This window comes from Xiphophorus maculatus, chromosome 18, assembly GCF_002775205.1.
Source record: "Xiphophorus maculatus strain JP 163 A chromosome 18, X_maculatus-5.0-male, whole genome shotgun sequence".
In the NCBI taxonomy this organism is placed as follows: domain Eukaryota; kingdom Metazoa; phylum Chordata; class Actinopteri; order Cyprinodontiformes; family Poeciliidae; genus Xiphophorus; species Xiphophorus maculatus.
Window position 1 is genome coordinate 8504505 of NC_036460.1, and position 18135 is coordinate 8522639.

The 18135-nt window shown below is 38.2% G+C and overlaps 1 protein-coding gene across 5 annotated transcripts in view; it reads right to left on the reverse strand.

The window, feature by feature from the left end:
• LOC102233216 (neurobeachin-like) overlaps positions 1 to 18135 on the reverse strand; it is a 225499-nt gene that overhangs the window by 31214 nt on the left and 176150 nt on the right. For all 5 annotated transcript variants that reach the window (XM_023351738.1, XM_023351736.1, XM_023351735.1 and 2 more), the window contains 5 exons: positions 14426 to 14543; positions 14243 to 14345; positions 12714 to 12829; positions 9102 to 9214; positions 718 to 858 (listed from right to left, as the gene is read on the reverse strand). In XM_023351738.1, coding sequence (XP_023207506.1) covers positions 718 to 858; positions 9102 to 9214; positions 12714 to 12829; positions 14243 to 14345; positions 14426 to 14543 — 591 coding nt within the window. The remainder of the gene's footprint in view (positions 1 to 717; positions 859 to 9101; positions 9215 to 12713; positions 12830 to 14242; positions 14346 to 14425; positions 14544 to 18135) is intronic.

Genomic DNA, 18135 nt, shown 5'->3' on the forward strand with positions numbered 1-18135 from the left:
TGAATTTCAGAGAGTCTGATCTCGACTATTGGCTGTTTCAGAGAACAGATTGGTCACCATGTGGAAGACACAAACACGCTAGAACCTTTCTAGCTTATTTCAGGGAAACTCCCTCAGTTCATTAGCTCTTTTGTAGTAATAATGGCCATTGGATAGCTAAGCCGCACTTTCTCCATAAAACTGTTCCAGTTTTGTAAGCTTTCCAAAGCCATGTGTAAAGTGTTCCAAAGAATCTCTGCGAGTTTTACAGGCCTATTTTATAGGAACCATACTGGAGGTGAGGTGCCTCCTGCTCCTCTTCCTCAGTAAATGAGGACAGTGCTCAGTAACCTTGATGGACATGTCTCCAGCGCTCACTGGGTTGCCTGAAACACATAAACCTGTCACAGCAGCCCCTGTAAATCATTACCCAGCCACTCTTTATTTAGTTCACATATGCCGGTTTACTGGCCTGTGAAATGTGTTTTCTGAGCGCCATTGGTCCAACTCAGCCCCAATCAAATTGAAATGTTGAGCTGCATCCTGTGCAGAAGCCGACAGACCTCAAAGTAACAGCATCATCAAGTCTGACAAGTGACAATCAACCACTGCAGACAAAAAAATGAAACGAAAAGCTGTCTGAGGCTCTGGTTTGACTTCACTCCTATTCACATACTTGACTAATTCTCCGATTAGAATAACAACAGGAATGGAGGTCGGCAAAAGGATCATACTCACTATTCTGACGAGCCAATGCAGAGTGGTGGCAGCAGTGGAGTAGTGGGAGTCGTAATGATAGGGAGGTGTCTGGTCTTCTTCTCCTGACTCATAGCGTTCGGAGTAAAATGCTGCACGCTTTGGATTCAATGCACCAACAGGCTGGAAAAAACAGAAAGAGAAAAGCTTAGTTCTGTCAGTTTTGGTTACTTAATTGAAGTTTAAAAATATTTCCTCCCTGAAGGACTTTTTTACACTTTAAAAAAATCACCTGCTTTAAGAAGGCAACAAATGACTGATTATTTGAAACAGTATATCTGTGCATTTTCCAATTAGCATGTCACAGGTTACATAAATAAAGGATAAATGCTTTCCTGCTTCTTTCATAATATTTCATAAAAAGTTATTTAATAATAAAAATTACAATTCTTTAATATTTTTAGCTCAGAAAACAAAGTCTCTATGTGTGTCATGTTCCTTTTACAATTTACTATAAATCATGTAAGTAAATGTCAGTGGTAGTAGGTAATTCTTTCTTACTGCTTTCTCGTCCAATCTTAAAATTAACTACAGTTTCTCTGAGGGGGAAAAAAAAACTCAACTTATGTGAAACTGCAAAATATGTGCATTTTGCTTTGCATATTATTGCCTCCTTTGAGGATAAACCTGTTCTGAAAATCCCATAATGAGAAAATACCAGTGACAGGAATGCTTGCTTAGGTATTTGGTGAGTAGTCACCTTTCTAGGTCAGCAAGCATACTGCCTTGGAAAAGAATTCAGAACATCTTCACATTTTTGTCACATTACAACCAATAACCTCTATGTATTTTGTTCAGACTTTGTGTGATAGATTAACACAAATTAGCACGAAATTGTGCAGTGAAAGGAAAATTAAACATGGCTTTCAAATGGCCTAACTTTGAGTACAAGTCACGATGTAAAAGTTTTCTTCAGCTGTCTGCACACTGCAACCAACTTCTCTTAGATGTATCTTTACAAGATGCTGTGAAAAAAACAAAGCAGTATTGGCCTCATTTTCACAAAAAAATAATCACAGCTACAAACATTTAACAAAAACGGTAAAGACCAAAAAATATGCATTTGAGACACTTTAACTTAATTGTAAAGAGCAACACAATTCAATTAGTGGCACAGGATATCAGTCTTGATTCTGGATTAAAGATTTTGTTTTAGTTGGAAAAACATAAACTTTATTTAAGTATTACGTAAAACAAGGTCAGAAAATGAAACAACACAACTTTGATTTACCAGTCAAAAAAAAAAAACCCAAACAACTTTACAGTATAAATTACTACGTCAAGCTATAAAAAATATATTTACACATTTGGATAATAGTGAAAAAATTTAAATATGGAGTACAGATATAAAGTGGCAAAATTCAACAGGTTCACCATGTCTTGAACAGAAATAAAACAAGGTCAGGTTTCTAGAAAGCTTAAAGCACAAATGGAGCTTCGATTTGTGAGACTTTTTATGTCAAACCACATTTATTTTCCAGATCGTTTAAAAGGTCCTGTTATCCTAAATTCTGTCAAAAATTAAAGGGTAGAACAGCAAAAGGGCAGAGGATGGCATGGTGAGGATCAAGGAAAAAAAAACTCTCCCTGCTGAAATGTTTTTAATTCATGCAGGTCAGAACTAATTTATCCAAAATTATTTTCAAGCCAAGATTTCAGAAATTAGACTTCTACTGCTGTGTTCAGAGATGTTTTCTATTATTTTGCAGTCCTGATGGAAGTTAGTACGGTTAGGGTTAGGGTTGGAGAAACACAAGGAGAAACATACAAGATTGGGATCTGAAGGACTGAATGAATATCAGCATTCACAAACTTAAGAACAGCCATAATGTTACTAATAAAACAATTTATGGAAAAGAACATGCAGGTGTAAATGTCTGCAAAGATTCTGAAAATCTAAACAAAGAACCAGCTTCTGAACATTGGACATGTTATTTTTTAAAATCAATTTAAAAATGTACTGGGGAAGAAATTACTTGTCTGTTGATAATTTCTACACTGAAACTGAAAGGTGCATAATTATGAAGATATAAAAACAAAGTATGTTCCTAAATGCATTCACCATTAAGACTCTTTCTTCACTGTTAGAAGCTTTGATAGTGTGGATAATAATTAAACTAACTCCTCTATAATATCTTAAGTATTATTGCGACACCACCACTCGGGCTTTCATCTCCAAGAGTTCTTAATGCAACAAAATGACTCCCATTAAACCTACATTTAGTGGTGAATAAATTGCTTTTCCTGCGCTTTCAATCACAACATCCAATATAAGAGCCTTGGAGGCATATAGGCAGTCAATATTAATATACTCAGTATCACTGAATCAGTGACAAAGGGGGAGAAAGACACGTAATGTAATCAATGACTGTTTTTCTGCCTTAAAGCAGGTTAAGAAGAAATGGAATAAACTGCAACTATAAACATTTGGAGACCGAATTGTAAAACTAAAGCAATTTCCTGGAATTATTAAAACTGCTGTTAATCTGTATCCAAATGAAATCTCTGTCAAGCTCAGACAAAGCATATCTGCAGTCACATCTTTGTGTGGAACACAGCACATTCCTCAGGAAAAAAAAATTAAAAAGTCCTAACTAAATGGAGACGTTTTCATTCTTCCTTTAAGTTTAATGGCAAACCACATCAGCGTTAGCACAACCGAAAAGACTGAAGGAGAAGTTTATTGAGATCTGCATAGATTTATGGGGTGGTAATAGCCTTGCATGTGACGTCTTGGCCCAGATGGATTGGAGTGTGAGACACAAGACGTCACACACTCCATCAAACCACTGCTAGTTTGACTAATGCAGTTTAGACCAATGCAAAAAAGTCAATGAAATACATTTGAAACAAGGAAAACAAAGGTGAAAAAGTTATCTGCTAGTACTTTGTATCAGTACTAATCTTGTCAAGTAGTTTGTTTTGATGTTTATTGTCTTAAATATTTAGCTGGATGTACACTGCTAAAAATGTCATATAGTGAATGAATATATGTTTTTATAAAATAAAAAATACAAAACATAATCTTGTATTTTGCTGTGCACGTGTTCTTACAGAGCAAACCACACACGTTTTCAAGAATCGACAAAGTTACACAGAAGAGGTCCAAAAACAATTAAGTTGACAATGTGTTTCCTATTAATTTAGTGTTTGGTTGTACATCAATGAGACAAAAATATGCTTACAGTGTTCCAAAGTTGTTCAGCTGTGTTAGCATAACTGTAATAAGAAGCATTACCTGTGTGTGACATTTGGCAAAAAAAAAAAAAACAACAAAAAAAAACCTTTAATTTGTCATATCAAAACATGTTTTTGGCAAGCAAAGATATTTACAGAAAACAACACAGCATACCCCTGACTGATGGGGCCTGCAGAGTTTTGGAAAGGGACGTCACTCATGAGGCTAAAAACGATGAGCATAAATTTGTTTTTAGTGATTCTTGGCTTTATTCTTCTACCTTTATGTCCAAAATAAACAGTGAATTCACCTTATTACTAAAAACCATCATGCTTTGCATGAATTAAGAGCTGGACCTCTGGGCCACCTTCCCTACATGTAAACAGTTGGTCTCTTGAAAAGCAGATACAGAAACATCAACTTAAAGATATAACACACTTCATCTTTCAAAAGTTGGGGGGATGACCTAAAGAAATGGTCACTGATTAAATGTATACTTCAGAACTATGCTAGCTCAGATAATGCATTGGGCCACAGAAACATGGAAGCTTTACATAAGGAGGAGCCTAGACTGTTGTTTCTGAAATGCTACTTACTGGCGATTATAAATACTGTACACCGTCAACATGGCCTGGGTGCTTCCTCGGTCAGATGAATGTCACTTCTTACTTAATAGTCAAATAAATATCTCTAAAGTTAAATTTTGCATCAATGACTAAAGAAATGCTCAAACGAGGAGATCTATATATAACTTTTAGGAGGAGAATGCAATGATTGGGACTTCATATGAAATAAAAGCAAACATTTATAACATGGCAAAAACATGTCAGTGGCACTTTAGTGCTTTTAATGCTGTCATATTCACCATCTGTTGATAAGTTCAGTACAAGCTCTGTTAGCTCTCTGCAGCAAATAAAAAGCACCTTGTTCCTTTTCCCTGCACTGATCATAGTTAGGAGACAATGAAAACAACTGCATTAGACAGTTCCAGACTTACTTTCATCAGAGTTCATTTCTTGTATAACACCTGACCCACTGAAATGCATCAACAGAACTAAGCAAAGTATGATCAAACTTTGACTGGCTTCACATCCAATTAGGATCAGCACTGGTGTTGCTCTCCAAGGCAACTGGAAATGAGTGTGGCTGTTGGTGAGTGAACGTGAAGAGTGTCTCCTTTTGTTTGCTTATATCCAAGCCACCTCCCAAAGAGAAGCATATTGCATTTTATATTTCAAAACAAATTACATTACTGTATGTTGCTATGGTGCTCTGTCAGGGCAAGTCACAGTCATTTTTGCTTCCGTTGTCAGAAGCAGCACAGCATGGAGCTCCAGTCTAATGCAATAAAGTTGCTCCAAATCAAGATAAAGCAGATGTGCTCACAAACAGCCTGGCTGGAATGAAAATGAGAATGAATAAGAATCTGTTGTGGGAATAAAGTGCAGAAAGGGCAATTTGTGGCAGCCAAGTTTCCCTTCAGGAAGCTGAAATTTAAAAATACTGTTTGGGTGAAAATTTGAACTTTAGTGCACTGGTTCAGGGATGCAGCTATGCCAAACGTCTGAGCGTATGAACATATGAATATATTTTAAAATTATTTTTTTAAATTATATGCATACCTTAAACTGTGGTGAGGGTGAGAAAAAGCAGAGTTAAATGACATCTGCTTCTTTCTGCTTTCTTTCGCAATTAAATCTTCATCGCACCATTTAACAACTATGAGGAAACTTCTCTTCATCTATCATAGACTTGTCACTCCATCAAGAAATAATCATTAGAATCAAATGACACACTTCGCTGCGTAAATATTTCTGACATACAAATATGCAGAAGTTTGGCCCCGAGGCACAGCGATGAAATGTTCAATAACACCGTTTACAGCTCACTGAATGCCCAACCAGCAGGTAATTGTGGGTGAGTACAGGTTTGGGAGGATACCATTTAGAGAGGCAAACCTGGAGCAGCTTAAACAATGGTGTCTGCCCAGGGATAATCAATCACAAGTGAGAAGCACCTTTCAGGTATGAGTAATCTGTGGGAAAGTGTGCAATGTGCAATTCTAGCGTGAGAATTTATTGTAAACGTGTAGTGTTATAAAGAGTCAGTAGATGACATGGGCTGCTTCAATTTTCAACCATGTGGTAAATCAAAAAGCAAAAATAAATACACTTGCTTATCTCTTCAGCATTTATGTTCTGACTGCAAAATTCTTATTGTAAAGTTTAAAAACTGCAATCCAAGAACAAGTAGACGACAAGCGACAGCACTCACTTAAAAATAAAAACAAAACTACATAACATAAAATAAATATGTGTATTACACAAAACCATGTTGTGTGAGTGTGGTTAATATTAATCAAAAACTTCAAAAATGTTAACCCCTGTTGATAAACTTGTGAAAATATTGTTCAGACATTTTTTTGTGTTAGTATTACACTTTAAGTATAAGGACATCTTTGCCCAGATTTTTGTCTGCCTGCTGATTAAATAATACTCCAGTAATTAACCAGCTAATATCAGCTCAGTGCTTCTATAAGAAGCAGAATGGCTGAAATAAGTTCTGCAAACTCTCATGTTTGAAAGTCAGTTTCCAGCAATTTTTCAAAGTCTATTTGCTTCAGCACACTTGAATCAAATGATGATGTCATTAGCAGAACTAATAGTATTTAAGCATTTCATTCAGGCGTGTCTACAAATCTAAGACAGGTATCAGTGTTTTATACCCCTGAACTAAAATATGAAATCAAAACTGGACATAAGTATTTGAAACAGTACAACTAGACTTAGTGGTACTGGTATGGGAGATCCTGATCAATTGGGGAGCAAGAATGCTACATTTGTTACATCTTCAGCTGGTGCTGTATGTTTTCACACTGCACTGTGTCAAATGAACCACACACTCGCCTGTGATGGAGTTGCATCAAGAACCGTTGAAGGAAACAACATGAAAACTTCTGAAGAAAACAAAGAGTGCAACGTCCTTCTTTACAAAAATTGAGTGAAGATTTGAGTGATTTGGGGATTTCTTTTTTGTCTTTGGAAATGGAATTTGTTTTGGTTGTATTGAATCAGAATGCCCTGCAGCATGGCCTGCTTTCTACTTTAGTTGTGGTCTCTGGTCCACTTAGCATTCACATATGCATTCAAACTTCAATAGAGTTTAGGTCAACCAAACCATGACCTAGGTTTGTAGGCAGACCAAAAAGAGTTCATTCACACCTTCTCAAACGAACTGGACTTTTTAAGCAAATGAACTTGTTCAACTAAAGTTTATTAAACAGGGCAATACCAGACCGTTACCAACATAGACATCACCTTCTTAAAGTAAAAGCACATGCACTGGAAATCTATCTGAGGAAGACACTCAGTCTAACAATGAACAGGTCTCCAGAGACAGTACCACTACTACTAATCCATAATGGAACAAAAGAGCAGACCAAGAAGAGAGAACACAAGTGAAGACCTCTGTCCTGCTCTGCAACAGTATCGGTGAACTTTTGGAGGAATAAGCCCCAGGGTTCCAAGGACAACTGTCAGGAGACATGGGCTGTGAACTCATGCTAATGAAGGCAGCTCAGGCCTGTAAACAGCATGGGAGGATGTCACTGGAATACATTACAATAAATAACTGTCTCCCCAGGGCAGTTGGGTTGCATGTGGCTCAGCTCTGCTCAACCACCCCCAAACACACATCCATGTACACACACATCCGGCGGCGTTCTCAGTCCACCTGGGACACCCAACAGGTAAAGATGAAAGTTGCTGAGTTGACCACAGCAAGCTAAGAACTCTGTAGTAGCTCAACATGATCTGGGTTAGTGAAATTGAGATTGTTATATTGATCAACTTTTTAGTTACTTCTCTTATTTTGAAGTTGACGATAATGTCGATTGAAAACCTAATAATTGTTGCAAACTGTAAAGAAGTGAGACTGGAAAACTTGGCTCCAAGCTAGAACAGTGGTGCTTCAAGGGAAACGAGACGGGATAAGGCAGCACTGAAGTGAGTGAGAGCGCTCAGACAGGAATGCGACTGTTTTCAGGTCAGTGAGCAGCAGTGTGCAAGAGCGAGATATAGAGACAGCAGGGGGGTAGAAAACCAGTAAACCGGGCCATGGTTCGTGGTAGAGTGATCTGCTGCCTTCTCCCCTTCAGTTACAGAAAATGTTGAAATTTATTTATCAGGGCTGAAGGGCATTGGCCACATTGTGTCTGAGCTCCTGTAACAGGGTAGCATTAGCGAGGATCCTGTTATTACACAGATTAATGCGCTTTGTAATTGTCTGAGTTCACTGCAACATATCCTTCTATCTATCCATCAATCAATGCATCTATCCTCCCGCTTGCTGAAGTGAGAGTTAACACCAAACTTATCCTCAAAAGAGATATCTGAGGCGATTTACATTTGGGAAGGGATTTAAATGTCTCAGCTTAATATACACCAGACTTTGCTATGTGCAGAAAATGGTCTGCAGTAGAAGAAATTCAAAATGACTCCCAAAGTCAAAGAGCAGAACTTTTTCAATAATTAATTTAAAAATTAATTATTTAACTGTTCGGACAAGAGAAAACTGTCATGGCTGGCATACAACAAATACAGCTATCTGGAAAAATAAATCATAATATCTGTGTAGCAATAATTTGGCAATACTTTGTTTCTGCAGGACTCGGTCAACTCAACATCACCAGTAGACCCATACTATACAGCTAAAGTGTTGTTGCAGTATATTTATCTTTGAAGTTCATCCACTTATTAGATGTTAATGGTTGGTTTTTACAAGTTAGAAAATTGCAAAACTGTAAACTTTTTACAGAAGTGTTTTTTTGTCTAAGTGCAACTTTTTCTTCAGCATCTGAAAAATTATGATAAAGTCATGATGTATGTGTACTGAAAATAACTGAGCTATAGTGATTAGTGCCACATCCAATTCCTGTACAAAAGGTCATCATGCATAATAGAGCTTGTAAAATGTAGACATTAAATATTCCTTTTAGTTAAGATTTTTATAGGCCTCTTCCACTAACATCCAAGTTTAGAATGTGAAGTGGTCTTCTGGCGCACAGCCCATAATATTTTTTGCAATTTAAATCTAAATAAGCATATCCCCAACCAATAAATGAGCATTTTCATGCCTTGTACCTTTTATGTAAAAGATTTTAAGTTGCATGGCCAAAAGGTTCTCATACCTTGGAGAGATCTCTGAAGTTCCCTGGAAGGGTCAAGTCCAGTTCCTCCGAGTCATAGTTGGTGAGAACCCAGGGGAAGACTGGGTACTGGTTCAGGTCATTATACGTCCTCCCTAGGCACAGTTGGCAGACAAAAATCTGTGAGTGATGACAGACTGAAAGAAAAACAAGGGGTGGAGTGTAGGGCACATGTGGGGCTTTGTGTAGATCTTGTGTGGATAAGTATGCAGTACTACCCTGATCTCAGAGCTCTGTTAAACAGATTTCCTTCCGTTCTCCTATAAAGTATCCATGTCTCTTGAACATGTTCACATTATGTCAAGTTACAAACAAACTTTAATGTAAATGATCAAGATATTAAATGATAGACAAACATAATATAGCACATAAGTGGATGCTAACATGATTTTCAAAATGTTTATCTAATAAAAAAACATCTCACAGATTTAGTGTGTATTATTTTATCATTTCCTTTGACTCTCCCATGCAAATCCAGGACTATAAATTGAGTTCAGAAATCCCCTGATTTAAAAAATATCGTCCTACTCTGTGTAATATTATTTTAGTGTAAATACAGCTGTTCTGTGACATTGCCTCAAAACTTTAATAAAGATTAGCAAACAAACAGCAACATGAAGACAATGGATCACACACAGTTCAGGGGTCATGTGGAGAAGGAGTGTGTGCAAATTTTGATAATAAAAGAATATCCTAAGCAGAATTTCTCTTATAGCACTGTTCAATTCATCAACCTAAGACTAAGACACCCTGAGTCTTTTTTTTCATCCATTTTATAACTATAAAACTTTGTGTTGTCTGTCACATAGGATTTCAAGAAAATGCTATGGAAATTTTGTTGGCAATGTAACAAAATGTGAAAAGGTTGAAGGGCTTTAAGTGGTGTTGGAAGGCACTGTAAACCAGAAAATGTGAGAATGTTTTCTTTGTTTCCCAAGACAGAAACTGCTGAGTGTGAGTTGTCAATAAAAGGTGAAAGTCACATAAAGCCTGTCTGCAAGTTGAGCAGTTGTAATTGCAGAGCTACAGAATCTAGCTACTAAATATCTTTGATGTCATTTCAGCGTTGAGCGGCTGATTTGCGGGATGTCAGCTTCCTTTATGTTCAATAAAAGGAGAAAATATTTTCTGAGGGAAAACGTGTGTCAAAAACTCATGGGAAAAATTAAGAGTAAATTCAGCATTGTCAGTCCTGCTTTACTTTGAAATAAATTTTAGATTAAAAAAAGAGAAAAGAAACAGGCAGTAGAAATAGAAAACAGTGGCTGTGACTCAGTGGGGAAGATTACCCATCTGATAATTGGGAAGGTTTAGATTGATTCCAGCTTTTCCTTTTTCAGTTGCCTACCAACATGTAGTGTGAACAGGTAAATGCTACTTGAATTGGCAAAAGAACTTTCTTTAGTTTGAGAAGCTGGAATAACATGAAATCAGGGCAGCCATCTCTAAGGTTTTCTATTTTTGTGAACTTTTGCTTTTACTGCATTGATAATCTGCATGTAAATGTTTTCCTGCCAAAATATATAAACTTTGTGACTAAAATGTTTACTAAAATCAGCATTGCATAGCTGATTATTTGTTTAAATAAACAAATCAATGTGATTTGATCCTCAACCATAACAGCTTTTATGTCTTAACATTCTTCTTATGAATGAGTGCATCAAACCAAATAAATTCAACCTACATTTGCAAAAGTTGTTTTAGCACTCTAAAAAAACTTTTTGCAACTTATTATTGGTGCTGATCACATACAATTCAGGAATTCTAAGTACCAGAGACTGACAGCCACACCACATTTAGTACTATGGAAAAGTATTAGTCCCCTCACAAAATTAATCTGTGAGCTTTTGTGTTAGACTTACATATTTCTAATCATCAAACAAATGTTTAAATCAGACAAAACACTACATTAAGGGAAAGACTCTTTCCAAGCCAATCAAGTCCTATGTGAAAATACAACTACTTCTATAATAATTCATAAATTAGCTAAATGCAACCAAATATGTATATTTCTCACAGATTGTGTTAACTATTTAGAAATTATTTTCCTGTCTCTTATGGACACCCAATTATTTTTCGTAAACTGAATGTGAAAAATAATCATAATTAGGGGGTTATGGATAAATTTCTTTGCGCGAATAATAAGAATGTATTCAATGGAAAAAGTTTGAGCAGAAAATTAGATAAATCAGCCAATGTAAAAAACAACAACTACCCTCTAACATAATTTTATAAGATTATCAGACTCTTTCAAAGGGACTCAGACAAAAAATAAATCTAATATAACTAGATTTTTATTGTCCTACTCTTGTCCTCAAAATCAATACATTTGTGTTCATTCAACAAAATCTTAGTCCACAAAACATTAATGCATGATTTAGATTAACATTTTATGATTCAAAGTTAGAATTAATTCTTTGACCATTTGCAACATGATATGATGAACATTTCTTCATTAAAAAGATGTTCCTTCAAACGTTCAAAGACTTTAATGATAAGCAGAAAGTATTTTAAAACTGAACCAGTAGAGAGGCTGTGTTTTTGCAGCAAGTTCGCGAGATATTCTAAAAGTGCCAAAGCGATCTAAGTTCCTGACAGGCTAGTCACTAAGAATGTTTCTTCAGAGCAGCTAGAAAGGTTTGGGGGAAGCTAGAGAGCATAATTATCAAGGTTAATGGCACACAATGGAAAGGAAACAGCAGACTGAGCACAGAGGATGGGGTCGGGTGTTGGTGTGGTGAGACCTAGTGGTGCTGAGTCCTGAGTTAGGGTGGCAGGATGTTAATAACAGTGGAATAGTGTTTAATTAGAAGAAGTCTCCTTGTTCGCGCCTCTTCCCAGCACTTCACCCCCCACCTGTCTCCCGCTCCACACTATTCTGACATATCTGGCAGCTTAGGTCATTACTAGGGATTTTTAATGAATTTTGGGCATGTTTTTGTGTCTGCCTTACATCTAATTAGCTGACAATAATGTATCGACTCTCGAGCACAAGCTAAATATAAATATGCATGAATATGCAGCGACAGAGAGGATGACACCTCTCTGAGCAGAGTAGCGTGCAGTTGTTCTTGCCTTCCCTGTTAGTCGCAGTTCAGATCAGAGAGTCGACAACAGAACCTTTCAACTCTGCAGACACTCGGGTACACTTTCACAAAACCAGGCACTAATTATCCAGCAAAATCCACTGCGCCTGTTTTTGCTTCAAACGGCAGATACTCATAAACAGTGAAGTTTACTGTGTTGAGTCTCGCCTAAAGCCACCATGGATTCTTAAACAAATACGACATACCTGAGCCCACTTAGTGTTAGTGCTTCTAACACCACTGACACATAAAATTTATTGATCCTGCTAGCTAACTATAAAGACTTGCTGTGGAAAGATTCACACAAATAATAAATTAAAACTTAAAACTATCACAGGTCATTAAGTTTACCTGGACAAGGAAGAAAACAAATCAGAACCTATAAATGTAACTGATGGCTGCAAGACAAAAAAAACAGATTTATTATTTCTGTACTTCCAGCTACTTTACAGTTTCAAATAACAAATCTCGCTTGGAAAACAGGTAAGTGCTTTCATTAAAACTTTACCAGCTATGGTGTTGAGAAACATCAGATACTCAAAGTTGGAGATTTCTCTTCTCTGCCAGCGCTGGGTCATGTTTGAGGATTTGAAAAGCTGTCGAGGGGTTGCCAGGGAGATCCGCCTAAAAACAATCAAAAAAGAATTGGAGACGACATACTTCACAAATTCAGATATTTCTGAACATACTGCGTATCCCTCAAAATGCTATACGCTTAATCAATGCTATAAATGATGAGCGCCCAGGTCTGGGCCTTTAGATCTTGCGCCTCTAAGATGCATCCTTTCTCCAGCATGAGGTGATGACGTTAACCAGATCCCACTGGAGAACTGAGGGAATTCAGCTATTTGATGCAGGTGTGTTTGGGGAAGTAATGCCTCTAGAAGTTGCAGGACAGTAGCTCTCAATGACTGGAGTTGAGGACCAGTGCTTTAAAACAGCAGTAAATAACTTTTTTTTTTCTTTACATATTTTTTAAAACTGTAACCATGTTGTGACAGTATTACATGAGAGAGATAATCTGAGAAAATCTAGCCTTCTCCCTGCGGTCCTACTGCCATGTGCAGGAATGCAATTCTCTTGGTCAGAAACAACCAGAGTCAAGTGGTGTATGCACAGCTGCTGTGTTAATGAGAGAGAAACAACTTACTGTTACAGGAAAACTGTTTATTTGCAATCATTGGTGGTATGCTAACTAGCATACGTATTTATGGCAAGTTTTGTTATGGGGAGCTGTAGTGCAGAAGAGAGCAAGAGGGAGGGTGTGGGATGGATATACACAAGCTGGACTGACTGCACTGAAACCCTCCTGGCTCTGATCGGTTGTTTCTGGCCGAAAGCGGCACATTTCTGCAGGTGGCAGTAGAATCATAGGGTGAAATCAGAGGAGCACAATTTATTCATCAATTATCTGTCTCATGCTCTACTGTCACAACATGGTGACAGTTTGAACAAATATGTAAAAAAAAAAAAAAAAAAGCACATCCCTTTTAAAAGTTGCATTCCAAAGCTTTTAGCAAATGAGTCAGCTACATTCTGAGTACTTTTGTGTTTCATGTCAACAAATTGTGAAACTGACGACAATGAACCCACAATGCCAAACAAAAAGTGAATGCAGTGTTGCATGGTCTCTAATCCATGGCATTACGCGAAGGCAAGATATTAATTCAGATTCTGCAATGATGTCAGTTGTATTATATCTGAACGTGGGGCCGTTTGTTTTAGAGCTGTAATTTAAAGAGCCTGTTAGCACCATGGAAGCTGAAAGCCTAAAGGGAATCTGTTTCTTTTTTTTCCCTCTGTGGCCATTGGCATGGCTACATTGAGTTTTCAGTTGGAGAATTAGGTCAGTTCAGTCAGGGTCAGTGAACATCCACTTCAGTGTCTGGAGCAATGGGACTTCAAATAAACTCAGTTGTTCCTGGCTGAATGGATACACCTCGATACCACAAAATACCAAAAATATTACTCATTACAGATATGAATTATTATGCTAACAAGCTTTTGTTTTATTTTACTTGACATCTCTTATCCTACCTTGCTTGTGGTAGTCCGTAGCTAGTGCCCACTCCCACTCGAGGGAGACAATAGACAATCTTTTTTACTGTGGCTTGGTCCGGAAAGTTGAACATGACAGATGCTGCAAGCATAAACATATGTGATTACTGTTAAATAATTTTGGGGGAAAAAATGAAATAGTTTATTTGCTACTTTCCTTACTTCTATTAGCCATGAAAACCTCCATTGCAGTATTCTGCAGAAGGTAGTGCCTGGAAAAAACCGCCCGAATCTCACTGAACATCCATTTGCCATGCAAACCATCTGTGTACACCAAGACCTGGGAGATGAAAGTAGAAGTTATTTATTTGAAACAAATGTGCAGAAGGTACATGTCAGACTGTTGACATTTTTTCCAACATTATAAATTAAGTGTTTAAATTGTGTATTAAACACAAATCAAGTGAAAAAAAGTGAGTGTTTGCAAAGCCAATGTTTTTTTCAGTGTAGGTATGCAAGTACATTTAATTAACAAAAAGGTTCACACATTCCCTTTTTCCTGCCTCATTTATTCCACTATTTTTCTGCACCAATGTGTTGTTTTAAAAACAATTACTTTCCAGACAATTGAATTATGACTGGTTCAAAATGACAGAACATCAACAGTAGCTTAAATAAGCACCTATTACAACCAGTGAATCTGGAATACAGACTCTGACCCAACAAATGGCACAACAACAGACTGGCGAATGTTGCCTGAGCTCATCAGTCTCAATTTCAGCTGCAACATTCAAGTATAAGGCTCAGACTTTAGTGTAAACAAACGGAAAACAGAGATCTGTCCTCCATCAGGCTGATGATAGTGGTATAAAAATTCAAGGGATCATTTCAAGGCACATTTGGGCCACTTGATTATCACTTACCATCATTTAAATACTATAGAAACTGAATATTGTTGCTGATCATGTCAATTTCTTTTTCACCACAGAGTATCCATATTCTGATTGTTACTTGCACAGGATAATACATGATGTTTTAATGCTCAAACCAGTTTCTTGAATATGACAATGAGATAGCTTACTAAAATGACCTTTAGAGTTTTTTTAATCCAATTGAGCACCTTTGCTGACATATTGACACAAGTCAAGAAGGCAGCTCAGAAGGCAAAAGTGGATCCAATAGAGTAGCAGAAACTAAACAAATCATGAGATTTCTTCTTCTCGGACTGCTGACAACACATAACTAGATCTAAAAGCTCTTCGACACATGCATTCACCTAAATGTAAGAGTAGTACAGACTGGGATAATCAGAACAGCTCTAGTTCATTCAATTCTTATTTCAACTTGTGAAAAATATTTAAGGAGACAACATAACATAACTCGAGGCAAGTTTCAACAAAAAATGCTGCTGTCAACAGATTCTCTTTCACACTTATCTGTTGGTGTACACCATTCACTGGACCAAAAAGAAGTAGTCACCAAAACAGCCCCATGGGTTAGTGACACATATATAATCAATAAAAACCATGACATGTAGAAAAAGAAAGAGCAGACAAAGAATCATTAGTGTATGCAGCACCAGAGGACAAATCGGTCCACACACAGACACACAAATCAAGACAGATATTCTGACAGGTGAGAATGATTCCCTCACACACACCTTTCCACCTTCCCTCCATCTCACTGAACAATTCTGTACAACGGGGTGAGCTGTGGAGAAGCTTCATCGGCTTCCCGGGTTATAATCACACATTGGTGCACTTCACAGACAATGAATCTGTGGAAGAATAAAGATATAACAGGCGAGTGAAACTGCACCACATTAGTGACTGTGTGGTGCAGACACCCACGCAGGGGTGGGTGTGGGGGTATGAGGGTGTGCGTGTGTGTGAGGTGGTGTGACTAAGGTGGAGTGGGCAGGGGAAGGAAATAAGCAACCAAGATAGTGCGCTGGGTTAGGTCTGATGCTAATGCTCATTTAAAATAGTGACAGACTGGAAGAGTGCAGCACAAGCTGGGCTGCCTTAATTTCTCCGTGGAATAGCTCATGCCCGACCTCCGTGCCACAGCCAAAATCTCTTGAGCTCAATTAAAATTGGATTAGGTGGAGATACTGAATGTACAGCACAGCATCTCTGGTGCTCTTCTACTAGTAATGCCCCTGCTTGACACCTCTGCAACCCCCTACTCAAACAGTTGTCATAGAGACAGCAGAGCCCCGAGGAGGCAGCAAGCAGAGTGGAGGAGAAACAGAGAGAGGGAGGTGATGCTGGGATGGCTACAGAGCTGCAGGCATTTTGTTGAGGGCCAGCAGCCACTTTCGTAGGGAAGGCAGCTTTTCTTTTTTCCCCCCACGTTTCATCTGCAGCCAGATGTTCTGCACTCCTGAACACAATGCTTTACAGCAAAGCACACAGATGTGCAATCATTAGAAGGCCACAATTTACTCACTCAAAACGCATCAAGCTGTACTGAATTATTTGTTGATGTCAGTAGTCTAGTCTTTATTTTGCTCTTCTGTACCCTTCAATACATTTCTACATTAAAACAAGTAGGATAACAATAGAGTAGCAGTCAGACCCTGCTTTAAATGTCTTTACAGCCAAAACATGGCAAATGAATTGATGAAACACTAACCTGACTAGTATTTCTGCAAAACATTTTTTGTACACTACTAATGTGAAGAGTTTGATGCTGTGACAAAGCACAGGGCAAAAGGCTAGCTGTCAAAGAAGAGAGGCTAAAGAGGAGAAAAAAAGCTTATTGCAAACTGCCCAGATCAAAAAAAAAAAAAAATGTCATAACAACAAAGCTTTGGTCTAAACTAACACGCACAGGCCCCTGTAGACTTCGGGATTTGACAAAGCCCAGCCCTCATTTTTAGAGGCCCAGCTGTAAAAAATGCCATTTAATGAACCTGTCTGCTGAAGCTGTCCCCTGCCTGTCAGAGGTGTCAGGCAGTGACAAGCGCTGGGGACGGCCGCCTCCAGTCACAGACAGGCCTGCCAGCTGGAGACTTCGGCCCCAATCTAATCACACCACCAGGAAGGGACCGGCGCTCTGCTCTTGGTCTGTCACGCTCAGTGCTGGGGGAGCAGGAAGAGGGTGGGTGAAGGGAGTCTGGTGTGGTCGACAAGCGCAGCCTTTTGTTTCCACACGGGTCCCTCAATGCAAGCTCATTAGAGGACACGAGCGCATGCGCCGCTCTGCCAGCTGCAAGAGGATACACCTCCATTATAACAGCCTTAAAGCAATTTAACATCTCGGTCCTCTCTTTTCATTATTTTGTTTTTCTTACATCGCTGATTTGATGTACTGGCTCCATTTCAGAACTTTCCAGAAGAGAAATAAAGAATATTGTGACAGATGAGACGAGGGCAAGCATATTGTGACAGTGGTGCTTAGGTTTAAACTCATATATAATAATGTGCAGATGCTCAAATGGAGGACAATAAGCTCATAAGCAGTAGGGTGCCACTTCATGCATGGAAATAGATTCTAATCATATTTGACTTCGGAATAGCTTTTACCTCCACATTGACTGAGACACAATGACAGATGTTATTAATAAATCTAACGAAGCAGTCTCCCTAAAACCTGATGCAATTTTCTTCCATATGGAAAGTTGCAATCCCCCCCCTTCAGTGCATTTATATCAAAATAGGACAATAATACAATTCAGTGAGACCTCCAAGTCAGCATGACTGATATGTTTATATAAGAGTGTGGGGCACACTGACAACCTGGTACCATAGCACCTCTGCAGCATTCTTCTCAGATTTGTCTAATAGGCTTCCACTATAAAGCCTCACAACTGCACAGTCCCAGGCGGCCATAGAGGAACGGTGGAGTCAAAGAATAAGGGGAGGATACGGGAGGCCCGTTTCATTTTGAATGATATGACTACTCCCTCAGGAGCAAGTGGGATGGAT